Here is a 21,573-nt window from a genome sequence, read left to right as displayed (position 1 = left end):
TGTTATAATTTAATCTGAATATTGCAGAAGTTTCTATATAAGGAGCTACACTGCAGTATATATAAACCCTATCGTTTTATACCTTGTCAGGAGTCAGCAGCAAATAAAGCCGTCCAAGCAATAACTTCTGCTTATGGGATCCGTTACAGACATGGTCCTGCAGCCACCACCTTATGTGAGTATATGATGAGAAAACATTGCACTGCAGTTTCATTATTACACCTTTAATATTCTACATTTCCATTGGAAAGATCTGATACTAACTGCATAATGAGAAACTTGAAGAGTGATCCTGACAACATATGACCCCATAGGATTTTGTGCGTCCCATGGAGATCTGATAGATGCCGGTTCCCTTCTTTCTGAGAGTGGGAAGAAGAGCGCTCATCAGCTACTGACATCATCCCACTGCTGATGTCCCTGCTAGACACTTTGGGGAACAATAAGCGCTCAATGGAGGAGCTGAAGATTGCATATACAAAGTACTATAATAGGAGGGTGAAGGTGTGTTGCTGAGCTGGCACAGTATGGGGCAGTGGGGGTAATGTTGTGTGAGAGGGCACAGTATAGATAAAGAGCAACATGGGGAGGAAGTATGGAAAGGTGTGAGCTTGGGGGACTTTATGGAGATGTGAGAGAGTGTCGGGGCAGTGTAGAGAGAAGGCGGCCTGGGGGGCAGAGTGGAAAGGAGCAGCATGGGGGTAATATGGAGAGGTGGATAATTTATAAGAGACAGTGGAGAGGAAATGTATCATGAGAGGGGCAGTGCGGGGGTCATATTTTGTACAGGAAACACAGTGAGGGAAAATTATTGATTCAGGGCTACAGCATGGGAGATATTTGTATTATTTTGGCATTATAATGATACTTTTATTTTTATGGGCGCTGTCTCTGGATGTACTGCAGAAGGTCGGAGATTAGGAAATTCTGCAGAGACAAGATGTGGACGTTAAATCTGATCATAGTGTCTGTACTACATGGAGGCAAAAGGGATGGGAGTAATTTTAATCAGAGAAGATGTATTCTATAAGGTACATAGTTACAAATATTTACTAGTGATAATGCCGGCTTTTCATCAGTGCTGTGGTTCCTGTATGATCAGCAGTCTGATGATAACTGCTAACAAGTCCCAGCAACTCCTTACAATTGATAAGGACATACTGAGAGTTGCAAATTCATGTGATACAAGTGTATTTGGTTGGAGCTAAACCAACGTTGCAACTGACCACTGTACTGAGTTGGTGCTGCATTCATGTACTAACGGTGGTCCCAGTGATGCATTTATGTACTGACGGTTCTGGATTCATGTACCGACTGTGGTTCTGGTGCTGTATTCATGGACTGATGGTGGTTCTGATCTTGTACACTGACAGTAGCACATCTAGCACTTTATAACTGGTCAGAAGATGTATTACATGGCGGTTAAAACTCCTCTACATTTGGACTTTTGAGAGTTTCTGCTCAACTTCTGGTCTAAAAATTCAGTGTAAGTTTGGGTATGTTCACTTTGACTTTTTGGAGAAGAAACTGAGGAGAAACTCTCCATAAAGTCAAAACTTTTTGAAACTTGGCTCTAGCAATGTACTCTTGTATGTAAGGTGTGTTTGGTGAAGTATTTACGTAAGTACCCCTTTATTTTTATTTTTTTTTGCAGCCCTAAAGATCAGTTGAACATGACAATGTGGCCATTTGACCAAAAATGCTGTGTACCCCTGTTCTAGATTAATACATTGGTCTTCATGATTTCTACATGTGTTGCTTAGCCTAATCTTATACGTGTCGGACTTCCTTCAAATGTACACAATATTTCAAAAGATTTAGATAAATTCTTTCAACACTCCGATAAAAGTATGAATGCATGTTTGAAAGAATGATGAGAATTTACAAATTCGCCTTATCTGCTTCTTGTAAAATGCTCCATTCTGTGTCAGGTTTTACTTAAATTGATGTAATATAATATGTATGAATCTCCGCATGTTTCTATTCACTGAAAGTTCGCTAGCATCCTTTAAGGGTACCTATCTGTGAGATTTTCCTATTTAATGATCCAAAAGTGCGGTTTCTGACCCACTGTAAGACTATGAAATAATCCTTTACCCTAGAAATCCATTTCGGCAATCTTAAAAATTAATTTTTCAGAGCATGGAATGACATATCACCTCATCCCATAATAGTAATACTGAATGTGCTGTAATCATGCTCAAAGTGGAGTGACTGATGTACCGCAGTCAAGATTTCAATCACGGGGAGAAGGTTGTTGGGCAGTTTGTGGCAAGTAAATCATGCCTCTTTGGAAGTGATTACAACAGATTCATGGTTGTTCTGACATGAGACACGTCTTCAGTGACTAGTGTAAGTGAGGTAAAAATGTTGTCAATGCTACTGGAATGTGCAAGATTTCTTAAAAAGATTTTTAGTATGACAGGAGAGCTTCCAATGAGTCACGTCCAGGGTAGGTTACTCCAACCATGCCGCAAAGATATATGTTAACAATCACCTGTCCCCGTCCTTTAAAATCTCCAATGGCACAAGACAGGGGTGCCCACTTTCACCCCTCCCCTTTGTCCTGGCCATAGAGCCACTGGCTCAGCTTATAAGGGATGACCCAGACATTCAAGGCATTGTAGCAGACTCTAGAGACTATAGAATAAGCCTTTTTGCCGACGACAGAATCCTAACAGTCTCCAATCCCTTTGCTTCAATTATGAAAATCCAAAGCTTGCTCTTAAATTTCTCCAAGATATCTTACTTCAAGATAAACGAATCCAAATCGAAAATCCTGCCATTAACCCCTTCACCCCCAAGGGTGGTTTACACGTTCATGACCGGGCCAATTTTTACAATTCTGACCACTGTACCTTTATGAGGTCATAACTCTGGAACGCTTCCATGGATCCCGGTGATTCTGACATTGTTTTCTCGTGACATATTGTACTTCATGTTAGGGGTAAAATTTCATTCAAATAACTTGCGTTTATTTGTGAGAAAAACGGAAATTTGGCGAAAATTTTGAAAATTTCGCAATTTTCCAACTTTGAATTTTTATGCCCTTAAATCACAGAGATATGGCACACAAAAAACTTGATAACTAACATTTCCCACATGTTTACTTTACATCAGCACAATTTTGGAACCAAAATTTTTTTTTGTTAGGAAGTTATAAGGGTTAAAAGTTGACCAGCGATTTCTCATTTTTACAACACCATTTTATTTTTAGGACCACATCACATTTGAAGCCACTTTGAGGGGTCTATATGATAGAAAATACCCAAAAGTGACACCATTCTAAAAACTGCACCCCTTAAAGTGCTCAAAACCACATTCAAGAAGTTTATTAACCCTTTAGGTGCGTCACAGGAATTTTTTTGAATATTTAAAAAAAAATGAACATCTAACTTTTTTTCATAAAAAAAATACTTAAGGTTCAATTTTTTTTTATTTTACCAAGGGTAACAGGAGAAATTGGACTGCAAAAGTTATTGTGCAATTTGTCCTGAGTACGCAGATATGTGGGGGGGAACCACTGTTTCGGTGCATGGCAGAGCTCAGAATGGAAGGAGCGCCGTTTGACTTTTTCAATGCAAAATTGGCTGGAATTCAGATTGGACGTCATGTCACGTTTGGAGAGTCCCTGATGTACCTAAACAGTGGAAACCCCCTACGAGTGACCGCATTTTGGAAACTAGACCCCCCAAGGAACTTATCTAGATATGTGGTGAGAACTTTGAACCCACAAGGGCTTTACAGAAGTTTATAACGTACAGCGGTACAATTAAAAAATCATATTTTTTCCACAAAAATGATCTTTTCACTCCAATTTTTATTTTCCCAAGGGTAACAGGACCCTAAAAGTTATTGTGCAATTTGTCCTGAGTACGCTGATACCCCACATGTGGGGGTAAACCACTATTTGGGCGCATGGCAGAGCTCGGAAGGGAAGCAGCGCCATTTGACGTTTTTGGCTGGAATTGAGATCGGACACCATGTCGCGTTTGGAAAACTCCTGATGTACCAAAACAGTGGAAACCCCCCACAAATGACACCATTTTGGAAACTAGACCCCCTAAGGAACTTATCTAGATGTGTGGTGAGCATTTTGACCCCCCCAGTGCTTCACAGAAGTTTATAATGCCCGGGCGTGAAAATAAAAAATTCGTATTTTTTCCACAAACATGATCTTTTAGTCACCATTTTTTTATTTTCCCAAGGGTACCAGGAGAAATTGGACCCCAAAAGTTGTTGTCCAATTTGTCCTGAGTATGCTGATACCTTATATGTGGGAGAAAACTACTGTATGGGCACACGTCGGGGCTCGGAAGGGAAGTAGTGACGTTTTGGAATGCAGACTTTGATGGAATGGTCTGCGGGTGTCATGTTGCCTTTGGAGAGCCCCTAATGTTCCTAAACAGTGGAAAACCCCACAAATGACACCATTTTGTAAACTAGACCCCCCACGGAACTTATCTAGATGTGTGGTGAGCACTTTGAACCCCCCAGTGCTTCACAGAAGTTTATAACGCCCGGGTGTGAAAATAAAAAATTCGTATTTTTTCCACAAACATAATCTTTTAGTCACCATTTTTTTATTTTCCCAAGGGTACCAGGAGAAATTGGACCCCAAAAGTTGTTGTTCAATTTGTCCTGAGTATGCTGATACCCCATATGTGGGAGAAAACTACTGTATGGGCACACGTTGGGGCTCGGAAGGGAAGTAGTGACGTTTTGGAATGCAGACTTTGATGGAATGGTCTGCGGGTGTCATGTTGCCTTTGGAGAGCCCCTAATGTACCTAAACAGTGGAAACCCCCCACAAATGACCCCATTTTGAAAACTAGACCCACTAAGGAACTTATCTAGATGTGAGGTGAGCACTTTGAACCCCCAAGGGCTTCACAGAAGTTTATAATGCCAGGGCATGAAAATAAAAAAATCGTATTTTTTCCAGAAACATGATCAATTAGTCCCCAATTTTTTCATTTTCCCAAGGGTAACAGGAGAAATTGGACCCCCAAAAGTTGTTGTCCAATTTGGCCTGAGTACGCTGACACCCCATATGTGGGAGAAAACTACTGTATGGACACACGTCGGGGCTCGGAAGGGAAGCAGTGACGTTTTGGAATGCAGACTTTGATGGAATGGTCTGCGGGTGTCATGTGCGTTTGGAGAGCCCCTGATGTACCTAAACTATTGAAACTCCCCACAAGTGACCCCATTTTGGACACTAGACCCCCCACGGAACTTATCTAGATGTGTGGTGAGCACTTTGAACCCCCAAGTGCTTCACAGAAGTTTATAACACTCGGACGTGAAAATAAAAAAATCATTTTTTTCCACAAAAATGATATTTTTGCCCCCAATTTTTTATTTTCCTAAGGGTAACAGGAGAAATTGGACCGCAAAAATTGTTTTGCAATTTGTCCTGAGTAGGCTGATACCCTACATGTGGGGGTAAAACACTGTTCGGGCGCATGGCAGAGCTTGGAAGGGAAGGAGCACCATTTGACTTTTTCAACTCAGAATTGGCTGGAATTGAGATCAGACGCCATGTTGCATTTGGAGAGCCCCTGATGTGCCCAAACAGTGGAAACCCCCCAATTATAACTCCATCCCTAACCCCAACACACCCCTAACCCTAATCTGAGCCCTAACCCTAGCCCTAGCCCTAACCCTAATGGGAAAATGGAGATAAATACTTTTTTTTTAATTTTATTATTTTTCCCTAACTAAGGGGGTGATGACGGGGGGTTTGATTTACTATTTATGGCGGTTTTTATGTTTGGCAGCTGTCGCACGCTAAAAGACGCTTTTTATTGTAAAAATAGTTTTTGCATCACCACATATTGAGAGCTATAATTTTTCTGTATTTTGACTCACCGAGTCATGTGAGGTCTTATTTTTTGCGGGACGAGTTGACGTTTTTACTGGTACCATTTTCGGGCACGTGACATTTTTTGATCGCTTTTTATTCCTATTTTTGGGACGCAGAATGAACAAAAACCAGCGTTTCATGAATTTCTTTTGGGGGGGTGCGTTTACACCGTTCCGCGTGCGGTAAAATTGATAAAGCGGTTTTATTCTTCGGGTCAGTACGGTTACAGCGATACCTCATTTAGGTCGTTTTTTTATGTTTTTGTCGGTTTTATGCAATGAAAACTATTTTATATAAAAAATAATTATTTTTGCATCGCTTTATTCTGCGAGCTATAACTTTTTTATTTTTTCGCTGATGATGCTGTGTGGCAGCTCGTTTTTTGCGGGACAAGATGATGTTTTCAGCGGTACCATGGATATTTATATGCGTCTTTCTGATCGCGCGTTATTACACTTTTTGTTTGGCGGTATGATAATAAATCATTTTTTGCTTCGTTTTTTATATTTATTTTTTAAGGGGTTGGCTAAAGGGGTTAACTAATGGGACAGTTTTATAGGGCGGGTCATTACGGACGCGGCGATACCTAATATGTGTACTTTTATTGTTTTTTTTTTATTATTATTTCCAAAAAATGGACTTATTGGGGGAATATTTTTTTTTTTTTTTTCTAATTTATTTTGCGATTTTTTTTTTTATTATTTTAAGACTTTTTTTTTTTTCTTTTTTTACTTTATTAAATAGTCCCAGGTGGGACATCACTGTCCTGTGACAGATCGCTGATCTGTCACATCACAGATCACTGTGACAGATCAGCGATCTGACACAGGCACTGCAGAAGGCTTCCTCATGCCTGCGCTTTGCAGGCACTGAGGAAGCCAGCTTCCTCAGGCCCCCGAAGGCCCCCGTCGCCATCTTGGATTCGGGGGCCTGGAGGAAAGGAGCCCCCCGCAGCAGCGCTGCACATTGCGCTGCCGTGGGGGGCTCAGGGAAGCACGGAGGGAGCCCCCTCCCTGCCGATGCTTCCCTTTAACCCCCGGTACACCGCGATCATGTTTGATTGCGGTGTGCAAGGGGTTAACGTGTCGGGGGCGGTCCGTGACCGCCCCTGACACATTGTGCCGGGTGTCAGCTGTGATAATCAGCTGACACCCGGCCGCGATCAGCGGCGCTCACCACGTGGGCGCCGCTGATCGCGCTAGACGTACTATCCCGTCCATGGGCATAGGGGCCCAGGTCCCATGGACGGGATAGTACGTCGGATGGCAGAAAGGGGTTAAACCTAAACCCTTCCCTCATCAACAACATCAAACAAATAACACCCTGGTCTTGGTCATATCCACATAACTTACAGTATCTGGGCTTGAAATTCTCTAATTCTGTCTCCTCCCTGATCCCACTTAATTTAGCCTCTCTTAACAAATCCATTTCCGAAGACATGTCCTCATTCGGAGAAAAAGGCCTCTCATGGTGGGGGAGGATTATTACTTTCAAATCCTACATCCTCCCAAAAATAACACTGAATGCCAAAGATACCAAAGAAATGGCACAAGGAATGTGAGGTACAAAATATAAATAATTTTATTCTTACTGAAATTCACATACCATACAATCACATATAGATGCCTCAAAATATCAAAAAAATCGCTAGCAGCTTGGACAGAAGAACACTTCCATAGCCATTATATAAACCGTTAACCAGTGCATGGAATGGCACACAATACCCATCTAATCATACATAATGCCGCTAATAATCCATGTTGTAAAAATGCCCATAATCATAGAATCATAGAATCGGAAGGGACCTCCTGGGCCATCTGGTCCAACCCCCTGCTCAAAGCAGGATTCGCTAAATCATCCCAGTCAGATGTCTGTCCAGCCTCTGTTTGAAGACTTCCAGTGAAGGAGAACTCACCACTTCTCGTGGCAGCCTGTTCCACTCATTGATCACTCTAACTGTCAAAGTTTTTTCTAATATCTAATCTGTGTCTCCTCCCATTCAGTTTCATCCCATTGCTTCTAGTCTTTCCTTGTGCAAATGAGAATAAAGTTGATCCTTCTACAATGTGACAGCCCTTTAGATATTTGTAGACAGCTATTAAGTCTCCTCTCAGTCTTCTCTTTTGCAAACTAAACAATCCCAAATCCTGCAACCTTTCCTCATAAGACAGGGTTTGCAGACCAGTCACCATTCTGGTTGCTCTTTTCTGAACTTGCTCCAGTTTGTTGATGTATTTTTTAAAATGTGGTGCCCAAAACTGGACACAATATTCCAGATGAGGTCTGACCAAAGAGGAGGGAAAAAATGACTTCACGTGATCTAGACCGGATGCTTCTGTTAACACATCCTAGAACTGCATTTGCCTTTGACAATTCATATCCTAAACATAGTGCCTGGATTTCAACACCGCGGACTAAGTCCTATCTATGTGAAGGGTACAACCATAAAAGCGCTACTGAATATAAAGTTGGCGATACCTGTGTGTGTGTCCAAGCTGTCACCGCGACCTACCCCGACGCGCGTTTCGCCTGTTCTTCCGGGGGCACGGTGACAGCTTGGACACACACACACAACCTCATAACCAACATAAACCATAATACTTTTTGGAGCACCTCATATATATACAAGTGGTTAAATAAAAGCCAAGCGCTTGTCAAATCCCATAATCTGCTGAGATGGGAAAAAGAACTTCATATAGCACCAGAGTCAGCAGATTGGGAGCAGGCTTGCTCCATTTCCTATGCCGCCACTAACTCCATGTCTCTTCAAGAAGCCCATCACAAAATGCTGACTAGGTGGTACTACACACCAGATAGACTTTCCAAGATAAATCCAGAAAACTTGCCAACCTGTTGGAGGGGATGTGGCCAATATGTTAGCTTACTTCACATATTCTGCTATTGCCCTCTAATCAAACCTCTTTGGAACGACATATCTGCCTTAATCAATTCACTACTTCCCAAACCCATCACTCTGTCACCTCAACTAGCCCTCTTATCATTAAACTCAGATGACATTGAGCATTCCTCCATTCCTTTAGTGGTCCACATCTTACTAGTTACTAAAAACTCTTTCGCCCTTAACTGGAAAAGACCAGATCCCCCCCCAAAATCCAAGACATTATTGAAAAAATTACTCTCCATAAAGCTTTCGAACAAAAAATAGCTCAGGTGAAGGATAAGTTTGACAAATTTACCAAAAAATGGTCCAGATGGATTACTCTATTTCCTCAATGCTTACTAAAGGTATTCTACAGCATTGCCTCACTCCTTGCTTTTTTGATTCTATCTGTATTCAGTGCCTTTGTAGATATTGAGTTATTGAGACGTTTGTAACAGTTAACTTGTTGTTTGCTATTCTATGGGTTTCAAGGACCACATGGTCCCTTTTTTCCTTTCTGTCTTTACCCTCCCTTTTTCCCTAATAAAAGTTTTGGAAAACAAGTACAAGGTAGGTGTAAAATTAATGTAAATGTGATAATCCTACTAACAGTTTCCCTTTAAAAAGTGAGGAACTAAAACAAAAGCCCCTGATTCATCATTTGCGGTTTTTGTCACTTTTCTTGTCTTGTGGTTTTACTGTGTTTTACTGTTATTTTGCTCCATGTTTTTAAAAAAGGCACATGTGTTTCATGAATTATGCCCAAATTTAAAAAAATTCTCTTTTTTTGTCTTTGACTCGTTTTGCAAATTTTTAGCTCAAAAAGTTGCACGCTTCGAAAAGTGGTACAAAAATAGATGGTGTACATGAAATCATTCCGGGGGGAATTGGAGTACATTTGTACTATTGTATACCGATATAAAACACAGAAAGTAACTAAACAATAATAGGAAACTCTAAAAAAGAAGCACACATCCTTTGATGAATTTGTCACAAATCGAAAATACACTAATTGAGATTTAAAATCTGCAATAATGTATTGGGTCCATAGGGTATTGGAAAGGTACATAAATGGTAACTTGAGACATCATGATCTTATTCGATAATATACTTAAGGCAATTAACAAATAACAAATTCTTTTACAGCAGGGGTGGGGAACCTCTGGCCCACAGGGTTCTTTTATCTCGCCCTCGGGCAGATCCCAGGGACTGCAGTTAAGTGTGAGCACATGCACACAGCATTTGTTCACTACAGTATGCTGTGGTGTGTGCAGTGAAAGACATACTTAGTGGTCAGAGTCAGCAGGCAGACAGCGCGCCAGTCTCACCAACCAAGAAAGCACAGCCCCGCACTTCCTTTGATGTATACATGCCCCTGCTCCAGCACCTCCCCAGATGTGTGTGCCCCAGCATCTCCTGTGATGTATGTGTCCCAGCTTTAGCTCCTTCTTTGCTGTTTATTCGTCAGCTTCAGCATCTCTTCTGATGGTCATGTCCCAGCTCCTGCATCTCCTCTGATGTATTTGTCCCAGCTTAATCATCTCCTCTCATGTGTATGTCCAAGCATCTCCTGTGATGTGTATGCCCCTGTGTCTCCTGTCATATATATGTTACAGCATCTCCTGTGATGTATCTGCCCCAGCGTCTCCTATGTTATGTATGTACAGCAGTCTCAGTGTCTCCTATGTGATGTATATAGAGCAGTCTCAGTGTCTCATTTGTGATGTATATTTAGCAGTCCCAATGTCTCCTATATCACATATATAGGGCAGTACTGGTGTCTCCTATATGAGGTATACAGCATTCTCAATGTCTCCTATGTGATGTATATATTTCAAACTTGGTGTCTCCCTCCTGTAATAGTTTGGGCACCCCTGGTCAAAATTACTGTCATTGTGGACAGTTAAGCAAGTTGAAGATGAAATGATCTCTGAAAGGCCTAAAGTTAAAATTGACACATTACTTTTGTATTTTAGGGGGAAAAAATATATTTAAAAAAATGGAACAGCACAATACCAATAAGCAGGTGCTCAGGCCAAATCTAGTTAAAGTAAAAAGGAATGCAGCACTATATAGACTTTTAGGGTGAAAAATGTGGATTTTATTCAGACCCACATGGAATGGTGACGTTTCTGCTCACGCTGAGCCTTTTTCAAGCTTTTTTACAAATTCCAAAAAAAGAAAATGGGCCGATGCAAATGTTTCGGCATCCTTGGAAATTTATGTGCTCAGATAACTTTTATCAAGGTTTCAGACCTTAATTAGCCTGTTAGGGTTATAGCTTGTTCACTATCATCCTTAGGAAACGCCAGGTGATGCAAATTTCCCAGCTTTATAAAAATCCAGCTGCCTCTAACTTTGTGCCCCAAAAAAACTGCAGCCATTGGTTCTTTAAGCAGCTGCCTAGCACTCTAAAGATGAAAATGCTGGAGTCCCACAATGCAGGAGAAGGCTGTAAGAAGATAGCAAAGCGTTTTCAATTTGCGCTTTCCTCAGTTAGAAATGTAATTAAGACATGGCAGTAAACCGGAACAGTGGGGGTCAAGATAAGGTCTGGAAGACCAAGCAAAATTTCAGTGAGAGCTACTCATAGGATTGCTGAAGAGGCAAACCACAACCCTCACTTGACTGCAAAAGACCTCCAAATTGATTTAACAGACTCTGGAATTGTGGTACATTGTTATTCTGTTCAGAGATACCTGCATCAGAAGAAAACCTCTCCTGTGTCTCACCATAAAATTCAACATCAGAAGTATGCAAAATAATGTCACAACAAACCTGATGCATTTTGGAAACAAGTTCTGTGGACCAATGAGGTTAAAATAGGACTCTTTAGCCACAATGATCAAAGGTATGTGTGGAGAAAAAAGGGCACCGAATTTCAGGAAAAGAACATCTTGCCAACCATTAAGTATGATGGTGGATCAACCAAGCTTGAGGATTGTGATGCAGCCAATGGCACGGGGAACATTTCACGGGTAGAGGGAAGAATGGATTCAATTAAATTTCCACAAATTCTTGATACACACATAACACCATGTGTAAAAAAGCTGAAGTTGAAAAGAAGATGGCTTCTACAAATGGATAATTATCCTACACACATCAAAATCCACAATAGACAGGCGCAATAGATAGGCGCAAGTTGAAGGTTTTACAAAGGCCCTCAGAGTCCCTGTTCTGAACATCATTCATAATCAGTTGCTAGACCTCAAAATTGCAGTGCATGCAACACGACCCAGGAATCTCACAGAACTGGAAAAATTTTCCAAAGAAGAATGGATGAAAACCACTCAAACAAGAATTGAAAGACCCTTGTCTCGCTACAAAAAGAGTTTAAAAGCGGTGATACTTGCAAAAGGGGGTGCTACTACGTAATGACCAGACACAGTGCCCAAACTTTTGCATCGGCCCATTTTTCTATTGGTAATTTTTAAAATGTAAAAGATAAAAATATATATAGATGTTTTGACTAAAATACAAATGATATGTGTCATCTTTAACTTTAGGCCTTTTAGACATCATTTAATCTTCAACTTGCACAATTGTTTCCATGCCACTGTATGTGATGTATATACTGTAGACCCCCCACTGCTTGAGTTCTATAAATGTAACATGAGCAGTGATGAATTTCCCTCTGTGAAGAAACGCACTGTAATCTGCATCTGTGTTTAGGACTTACTGCTCCGAGTATTCAAAATTCAATGCAAAAACTCGACTGCGCTCCAAATCGACGCAAATCTGGAAATTCATTAATGAGTAGTATCATCATTATCCTCTAACATCACAGCCGCACCAAAGAGCAGTAGCTCCAGCCATCACATTAGTGGTGAGTTAATTAAATGTTTGACCAAATATAACAGGATAAATTTCTAGGAGATGATTTTGTACGGCCCCCAAGTGATGGTATAGATATCCAAATGTCCCCTGACAGAATAAAGGTTCCACAACCCTGCTTTACAGGGATTCCCCAATTTAAGAACATCCAACTTTCGTATGACTCCTAATTAAGAATGTTGGATGTTAAAAAAAACTTCATAACATACTCAGTTTACTGTACGTCATAATGTCACATCATCATCGCAAACTAAAGTTGCACAGATAAGCTCTGGCCTGAACGCAGTGGGAAGTGCTGGCCTATAGTAAAGAGGCTGGAGATGTGGCTCGCCCAACCATAGAAAGAAGAGTACCAGGCAACGAGTTGACTATTGATTAAGGGGAAAAAAACTAACACTCACCTCTCTGGCCGCCTCGGTGCTCACCATCCGCTTTTCTTCTTTCAGCCATTGCGCATCGCATCTCCAAGACTTCCATCTGCGCCCAGGTCCTAGAGGTCACTGCACTAATATCTCTGATTGTCCGATTCTCTTCTTTCCGCCATTGAACATTACATCTCCAAGACTTCCAGCTGCCTCCATGTCCCAGAGGTCATTGCATGTCATAAGGTTGCCACCTTATGACATGCAGTAACCTCCCAGGCATGGACGCGGCTGGAAGTCCTGACCTACAGTGAAGAGGCTGGAGATGCTGTGTACCTGATGATGGAAATAAGAGGACAGGTTGGCAGGCGGCACAACAGGGAGGCAGGTTTTCAGGTCAACGCAGACAAGCCATTGGACAATAACAGGGCCAATACAAGATGGATGATTAGAATAAGGAAGTTCCATCACATGCAGTGCTGGCAGAATGATAAAAAAGAACCACTCACTCAAAAGGAGTGGTTAACAAATTACAGAGCATAGGAATGAAAACATATTAGCCTGGTAAAGACACGAAAAAAAACAGTTTTAGCTGACTGTGATGGATTATGATAGCAGCAAGATACTTGCCTTTCTACAAGTGATGATTGAAAGGATAGGTAAACATTAATTCCCATGTTTCAGAGATTGAACTTTGTTTTCACAAAATCAGAAGAACCCTTTAAGTGGGGAATCTATGAATGTTAATGAGGTGCCTGCCACACACGTCTAAGCACTTATGCAAGAATTACAGCATAAGTTGTGAAATAATGAAATACTGGAGCAGCAGAAAGGTCGCGGTAGTACCAGGCCGAAAATCTTCGTAGCTCCAAAGCAGCCAAATAAACTGGAAAATATAATTAGAAATATTCACCGATGGAATAATGAAGGATCTTATTGCATTTTTTGACATGATATGTTTTCTTGAGCCACTTGCGTATTTGCATTTAATAAAAAAACCAAAACTGAGATACAATCAGAATAATGTTAGATCCTGAGCCAGGGTTTGATCGGAGGTGTCTCTGTCTCACTCTTGTCATTTTCAGCACATAACAATTGCATATCCAGCAACACTCGCTCTCCACTAATTGCTTGTGGTGATTCATGATTACATCCTTTTCTTACAGATTTGAGTTCCGGCAGCTCCATGGACTGGGCCTATAATATTGGAATCCCATATACATTTGCATTTGAACTTCGGGACACTGGATATTATGGATTTCTTCTACCTGAGGGTCTAATCCGGCCAACCTGTATAGAAACAATGCTAGCAGTTAAAAATATCACCATGCATTTGCTGGGGAAATGCCGCTAGCGAAATAGGGACATTTTATTTTGGGGTTTTTTCATTGCTGCTTTTGATGTATGTGGTACAGGATGCCACATCACAGTATAGATGAGACATTTGTCTTTATTTGTGAAATATAAAGTATAAAAAAAATATTGTAATTATGCTTTGGAGTTGTTCTTCTTTACAATGCATCTTCATCAAAATATTTTATATTCTCACTAGTCGTGTTTCAGATATTCATAAAGGCTCATTCACATGTCCTATTTTCACGTACGAGTTCTACTCATTAGTGATGAGAGAGCACTAAAATGCTCGGGTGCTCGTTGCTCGGGTCGGGCAAATTGGAATACTTGGGTACTTGGACAGAACAACGAGCCCAATGTAAGTATATGGGAGACCCGAGCATTTTTACCACGATCCCCCCCGGGGGTCCTTTTAAGGTCTAAAAACATCAGAAAATGATGGAAACACTGCTCAAATGACACAGTAACATCATGGGGAATGCCACTGGAAGCATTTCTGACTTCTAGGTCACAGCTGTAAAGAATGTTGTCAGAGTTTCACGCCATTTTTATAGGTGCACCAAAAAACATACAAAAACAAAACCAAAATGGATTTTGCTGGGAAATATGTTAAGGTACATCCTTTCCAGGTTAATGACTTATATATGGCAAAATAATTAACCCCAGACCAAAATGTTCCTCCACCACTTTTGCTATGTTCACACGCAGCGTTTTTGATGCGTTTTTCAACTTTAACATTGCTTTCAACCAATACTAATGCATTCACTGGGAAATGTCATTGTAACATTTAACAACCCTAGCTGGCCATGTGGTATGTGACACATAAGGAGACACATCTTGTTTCATTTCTGAAGGAGGGACTCTTAAAGCCACAAAGCCTATTTTTAGAGGGGCATCAGGTGGCATTAATATTCTTAAAGGGCCATTATTAAACAGTGGGTCTCCTATGCTGTTATTGCTTATGCAGTGAGTAGCTGGGCTGCCAAGAATTACAACGCACCCCAATACCCCTTTCACGAGAGGTACAGGAGGGCCTCCTGAAAAAATGTTGCATTGAATGCAAGGCCTGCGACTGCTATCAAGTCATATGCACCCCAATATGCCTTTGAACCCAGATACTGGAAGTCCACATGAAAACCCACTTCACAGTCTCCAGGTGGTCCTGCCATACAGTTTCCTTATGCATTGAATTAATTTGCACGCACACCAATCACCCCTTGGAAGAAACATGGAGGAGGGTCTCCTAAAAAAAGTCCCATTACAAAGGAGCGAGTCTCCTAGATTCATAATGCCCATACACTAAGTGTATGGGCTGACAAATATTTCCCCCTGGGGGAGTAAAATTGTTAAAAATATTTCATGGGCATCATAGACACCCTTGCCAAAAATTGGACTGGCTGTAGCAGCACGGAACACGTTAACCCTGGTGATCTAGTGGCGGAGAATGAGGAGACATTGATGAAGGTCTCATTAAAAACTAGGCCCAATGTAAAGGATCGGGTCTCCTTGACTTGTAATGGCCATGCATGCAGTGCCTGGGCTGACAAATAATTCCCCATAGGGGATACATTTTTAAAAAATATACTATGGGCATTATAGACACCCTTGCTAAAAATTGGACTGCCTGTAGCAGCACAGAACACATTAACCCTGGTGATCTATAGGTGGAGAATGAGGCGACATAATGATAAATCATACTGAAATCAAACAAATAAATAAAAAATGTGAATCCACCTATGAAAGAAAAAACAAAAGGGAGGGTCGAACACAGTTTCATAGATATGAAGCCAGAATGTGTCCAAAGAGATATGTTTGTCCCTAGTATCAGCTCAGAGACAGGGATATAAATTAAAATATAATATAATAGTATTTCAATATTTTTCTATTGTAGAGGTATACACTAGGTCCTAAGAGGATGGTGTAACGGGGTCTACTAAGCTGGAGTACATTTTTCAGTACCACCCCGTGTTTTCGGAGGTCCGCTCTGCGTTGGCTGGAGTCTGAATGAATGACGCTGGCTGGAATTCCTTGGTTACATGGGCGCATATAAAAGATCACGTATTTCCAGTCTGACAGCACTTTACTCACAGGACACAGAAGATATCATACAGATACAGAGGGCAGGCCAATAGAAAAGTGGCAGGCCAGACATGCATTACAAAAGCCGCAGGTGGCCGGAGCCTGCCGATGTTTACTGTGGGAATTACAAAGGTGGGGGGAGGGCGGACACTGATGCATTAGGGACATGCATCCCAGTTCATGCCACGTGTCCAGCTTGGATACCCAATAATTAAAAGGCACAGAGGAATCCCGGAGGACATTTGTACGATCTGCAAGGTACTCCCTCAGCATCTTCCCAAACATTGCACGTCTTGTGACAGCACCCCTTGCCTTTGTGCGGGCACAATGGGAGGGTCTGAGAAAACTGTCTCAGAACTTTGCCACTGTTCCCCTGCCTGAGCTGGGTTGTACTTCTGTCTATCTCGCTTGGACTCCTTGGTTGTACAACAAACTCTGACGTCTGCTGCCAGCGTTCTCTCAACATTTTTGTACACCTCTCTGCCTCTGGAAGAAGAGATTGAAAGTTCTCCTTGTAGCGTGAGTCTAGAAGTGTCACCAACTAGTGAGTGTCACCGAAAATTTTTATAATGCGAGGGTCATGGGAAACGCAGCACAACATAAAGTCTGCCATGCGTGCCAGACTACTAACAGGCAAGACTTCCGTGTCCTCACCAACAGGACGATTGACCATGCTGTCCTCCTCCTCCTCCTCCCTGTCCTCAGGCCATCCCCGCCGAACAGACGGTATGACAGCTGTGCTTGTAGTACTGTCTATAGCGCATGAAAGTAGCTCCTGTTCCTCCTCCTCCTCCTCATTGTCTACCAATCCACGTTGTGACGACATAAGCCTGGGCTGAGTGTAATCACCCTGTATGGTTCCTTGCTCTGCCTGCAATGCATCCTCTTTCATTGTGAGCAGAGAGGTTTTCAGAATGCTGAGAAGCAGGATGGTGACGCTAATTATGGCGTCATTGCCGCTCACCATCTTGGTGCAGTCCTCAAATTTCTGGAGGATGGTACATATGTCTGACATCCATATCCACTCCTGAGGTCTTATGTGTGGAGTCTGAACTGAATATCAATGGTCTTGTTGATGCTGGTAGTCAACAACTGCCCTCTTCTGCTCACAAATCCTTTCCAACATATGTAATGTAGAGTTTCAAAGCGTGCAGACATCACACACCAGTCGGTGAGCCGGAAGCTGCAAATGCTGCTGAAGCACGGCAAGGGAGGCTGAAGCTGTAGCTGACTATCTAAAATGGGCAGACAGACGGTGTACTTTCACTAGCAGATCCGGCAGCTCCGAGTAGCTTTTGAGAAAACGTTGAACCACGAGGTTAAGCACATGGGCCAGGCAAGGTACGTGTGTGAGTTCACCTTGCCTAAGAGCCAGCACCAGGCTCCAGCCATTGTCACACACGACCATGCCTGGCTGTAGGTTTAGCGGTGTCATACAAATATCTGACTGCTCTTTCAGCGCTGTCCACAACTCTTCTGCATTGTGTAGTTTGTCACCTATGCAGATTAGCTTCAGCACAGCCTGTTGCCACTTGGCTGAGGCAGTGCTGCAGTGCTTCCAGCTTCTGACTGATGTGTTCATTCCAGAGATGGAGGCTGAAGAGGAGGAGGAGGTGCAGGAGTTGTAGACTGTGAGGGCAACCCTAACTGACATAGAGCTCGCAATCCTCGGCATGGGGAGGATGTGTTCCATCCCAAGGTCCTACCGGGTCCCAGCTTCCACTATGTTAACCCAGTGTGCCGTCAGTGAGATGTGCCCACAAGCACTTGTCCACGTGTCCGTAGTTAGGTGGACTTTCCCAGTAACAGCATTGCTGAGGGCACGGGTAATGTTGTGGGACTCATGCTGGTGTAATGCTGGTACGGCACAACGTGAGAAATAGTGGCGACTGGGGACCGAGCACCTTGGGATGGCCGCCGCCATCAGGTTGCAGAAAGCTTCCATCTCAACGAGCCTAAAAGGCAACATTTTGAGCGCAAGCAGATGAGAAATGTTCGAATTAAGTACTGTGGCCTGAGGGGCATTGGCTGGGTATTTCCGCTTGAGTTCCAATGACTGGAGTATATACAACTGAAAGCTGGGCTGGGACAAGGACGTGGACGGGCTTGATGATGGTGCTGGTTGACTGTGGGCAACAACAGGTGCAGGGCCCGAGGCATCTTCACAGGCACGGTGAACTGGGAATTGGCTTGTACGCAAAACAGTGGAATAAGCAGTGTTGTCACCTGCAGACAGTGTTCCTGGAGCCTGGGGTTTGGCTCACAAAGTCAGTTGCTTTGCTGCCATGTGCCTAATCATGCTGGTGGTGGTCAGGCTGGTAGTTTTGTTACCCCTGCTGATGTGGGCATGGCAAGTGCTGCAAATGGCTTGTTTGGGGTTATCGGCAGATTCTTTAAAAAATAACCAGACTCTGCAAGATCTAACAGTTAAAATGGCAACTTTCGTCATGTAGATGACACGGGGAACAGATACACGCCTTCTGTCTGCGGCCACCACACTGCTTCTTCCTGCCTGTTGGAATGATATGCCTCCTTCCCCATGTGTGCTGCTGTCCTCGCTCTGCATGTCCTCCTGCCAGGTTGGGTCAGTCACTATGTCAACCACCACCTTGTCTTCCACATCTGCACCCTGCTCTTCCTCCTGACTTTCCAGAAATTGTGTCTCATCATTGTCCACCTCTTGTGACCGTGGCTGCTCAAAGATTTGGCTGCCACGTGGAATATCATCTTGCCCTGCTTCAAGTGGACCGGGCGAGAGGCACGAATCTCCAAATGGAAAACTGATCAGCTTTTCTGAGTGTCCAAGTGTGGGATCAGTTGGCTCAGGGCACTCGGCATGGTGGGAGGAAGAAGGATCCGGGTGAGGAATATCCGGTCCACACTCATGGCTACTCAGACTTCACCATGTGGAAGAAATGGTGATGGTGGTGGTGGTGTTGGGTGACTGGAAGCATTATCCGCTATCCAACCAACAACCGTTTCACACTGCTCTGGCTTCAATAGTGGTGCGCTGTGGTCCCCTAGAAACTGGGACAGGAAGGTCGAGCACGAAGATGTGGTTCTTTGCTGTGGCCCACTTTCAGCTTGGCCACGGCCTCGACCTCTGCATGCACCATCAGCATCACGTCCACTTCCCCATCCCTTGCCTTGCCCATTTTAAATGGACTAACAAAATATATGAAAAGCTCAATAAAAATGGATTTATTTGGAGAAAAATTATATGTGATCAGTATGCCTGTGAAGCAAAGATTTTTCCACCACAAATACACCAGACCTCAGCCTGAGATAACAGACTATTAATTTTTTTTATTTTTTGGATAAAAAAGACTGCTGGATATAATGAGGGTGACAGACTGCCCAAAAAAGGGAAGTTAGGCCTAAAATGCCTCAATTTGTTTTGGCACACGGATGTATGAGGCGTGTCACAGATAGACCCTACTGTATAATGTGGCCTGTTTTTTAAATTAATGCAACATAGTGCTGTATATAAGTACTGTGACACAGGCCAAAAAAAGAAAACTTCCGTAAACTGGCAAAACTTTGAGCACACACAGATAAAATCTAGCACGGAGATACCACTACAACAAACGTGTGCCCTGTTTTTTGGGGGGCTAAATACTGCTGTATTTAACCAAAAGTGACAGCCAGCCCCAAAAAAAACAGCCGTAAACTGGCCAAACTTTGAGCATGCACAGAGATACCACACCAAAAAATGTGTGGCCTGTATTTTTTTTTTTGGCTAAATACTGCTGTATTTAACCAAAAGTGACAGCCAGCCCAAAAAAAGAAAACAGCCATAAACAGGCCAAACTTTGAGCACGCAGATATGAGCCGGCACGGAGATACCACACCAAAAAAATGTGTGGCCTGTATTCCAATTACACCTGGGGCTAGCTATATACAGCTAATATATCCTACAGGTAGAAGCAGCAACACCAGAATACAGGAAGGGAATGGACTCTCTTGATTTATGCAATGATCTATATACACACATAGTGACTGCAGGCCTTGCACTGATGTGTATAGAGCGGCGTACACTACCCTGCCTACCTTACACGGGAACCTATATACTCTGGAATTAGTCCTTAGACGGACTGTTGGTTTAGCTGGATGTGAGTATTTAGGATGGTAGACCTCGCACCAACCAATAAATCCACAATTCTGACCCTATCAAGGCAGCCGCTCTCCATACACTCTCTTAATCCGGAGCTGAGCAGAGCGGCGTCCGGTCTCTTATACCCCTGATGATGCTGTGCGGCCAGCCAATCACTGCACGACCAGAACAAAGAAGGCTGCGGCGTTTCATTGCCTGGCAGACAATCCCTGCAGCGTGATTGGGTCTCTAAAGTCCACCAAAAATGCTGGGTGGAGACCCGAGTTTCCGCTGAGTATTCCCGGAAATGCTCGGTACTCGCCGACTACACCGAGTACAGTGATACTCGGGCGAGTACCGAATAGTGGCAAGCGCCTTTGCTCATCACTAGTAAGAACGCCATGATGACTAGGTGGCTCTTCATGACTTCTTGTTTCATGTCGAACACAGCCCAGGGAAGTTACATGGCAACGTGGATGCCCTCTCCCGAATTCCCTGTCTAGTGTATGATGGTGACAAAACCCCCGGCTTTGGGCAGCAGGGGGATATGTGACAGTCACTGGCTTTGTTGAGGAAGGGAGGTACACGTCACTGCGCATGCAGTGGTCAGTAATGTGAAACAGGAATGTTGTTGTGTTTCCAGCACACTAGACGCTGAGAGGCAGGTACAAAGGTTAATGGGCCAGTTTTATGTCAGCACCCGCAGCCGGTGATGTCATGAACACCTAACTTATACATGTGATATATACCTGGACCTGTGGTTCAGTCGGGGTTTGTGTTGGGAATACCAAAGACTCTGTATGGTTTTCCTGAACCCTGCAAAAGTTTATACTCAGGGTCGGACTGGGGTGCCTAGGGCCCACCAGGGGAACTGACTCTAGGGGCCCACCCTATGGCTACCATAAACGGTTTTATTACGTGTTCATTTTTTGGCCTCTCCCACTAAAACGTGTGCCTTTTAGCAAGCTGTACAGTGTGCAAAAGAGAACGCTCTCAGCCTCCTATATATCGTACAGACCGCACTCTCAGCCTCCTATATATTGTACAAACCGCACTCTCAGCCTCCTATATATCGCACAGACTGCACTCTCAGCATTCTATA

General features: G+C 43.0%; 1 protein-coding gene across 1 annotated transcript in view; it reads left to right on the top strand.

The window, feature by feature from the left end:
- Window positions 1-14,438, top strand: part of CPA6 (carboxypeptidase A6) — a 186,243-nt gene extending 171,805 nt beyond the window's left edge. Inside the window, exons 10-11 of the mRNA XM_073583855.1 lie at window positions 91-175; window positions 14,113-14,438. Coding sequence (XP_073439956.1) covers window positions 91-175; window positions 14,113-14,300 — 273 coding nt within the window. The 3' untranslated portion in view covers window positions 14,301-14,438. The remainder of the gene's footprint in view (window positions 1-90; window positions 176-14,112) is intronic.
- The last annotated feature ends 7,135 nt before the right edge of the window (window positions 14,439-21,573 follow it).

The sequence above is a fragment of the Dendrobates tinctorius genome, unplaced genomic scaffold, assembly GCF_039654945.1.
Source record: "Dendrobates tinctorius isolate UK_male_01 unplaced genomic scaffold, ASM3965494v1 ptg000082l, whole genome shotgun sequence".
Classification (NCBI taxonomy): domain Eukaryota; kingdom Metazoa; phylum Chordata; class Amphibia; order Anura; family Dendrobatidae; genus Dendrobates; species Dendrobates tinctorius.
The sequence above is the reverse complement of the archived record's forward strand: the minus strand, read 5'-3'. Positions and strand labels throughout refer to the sequence as shown.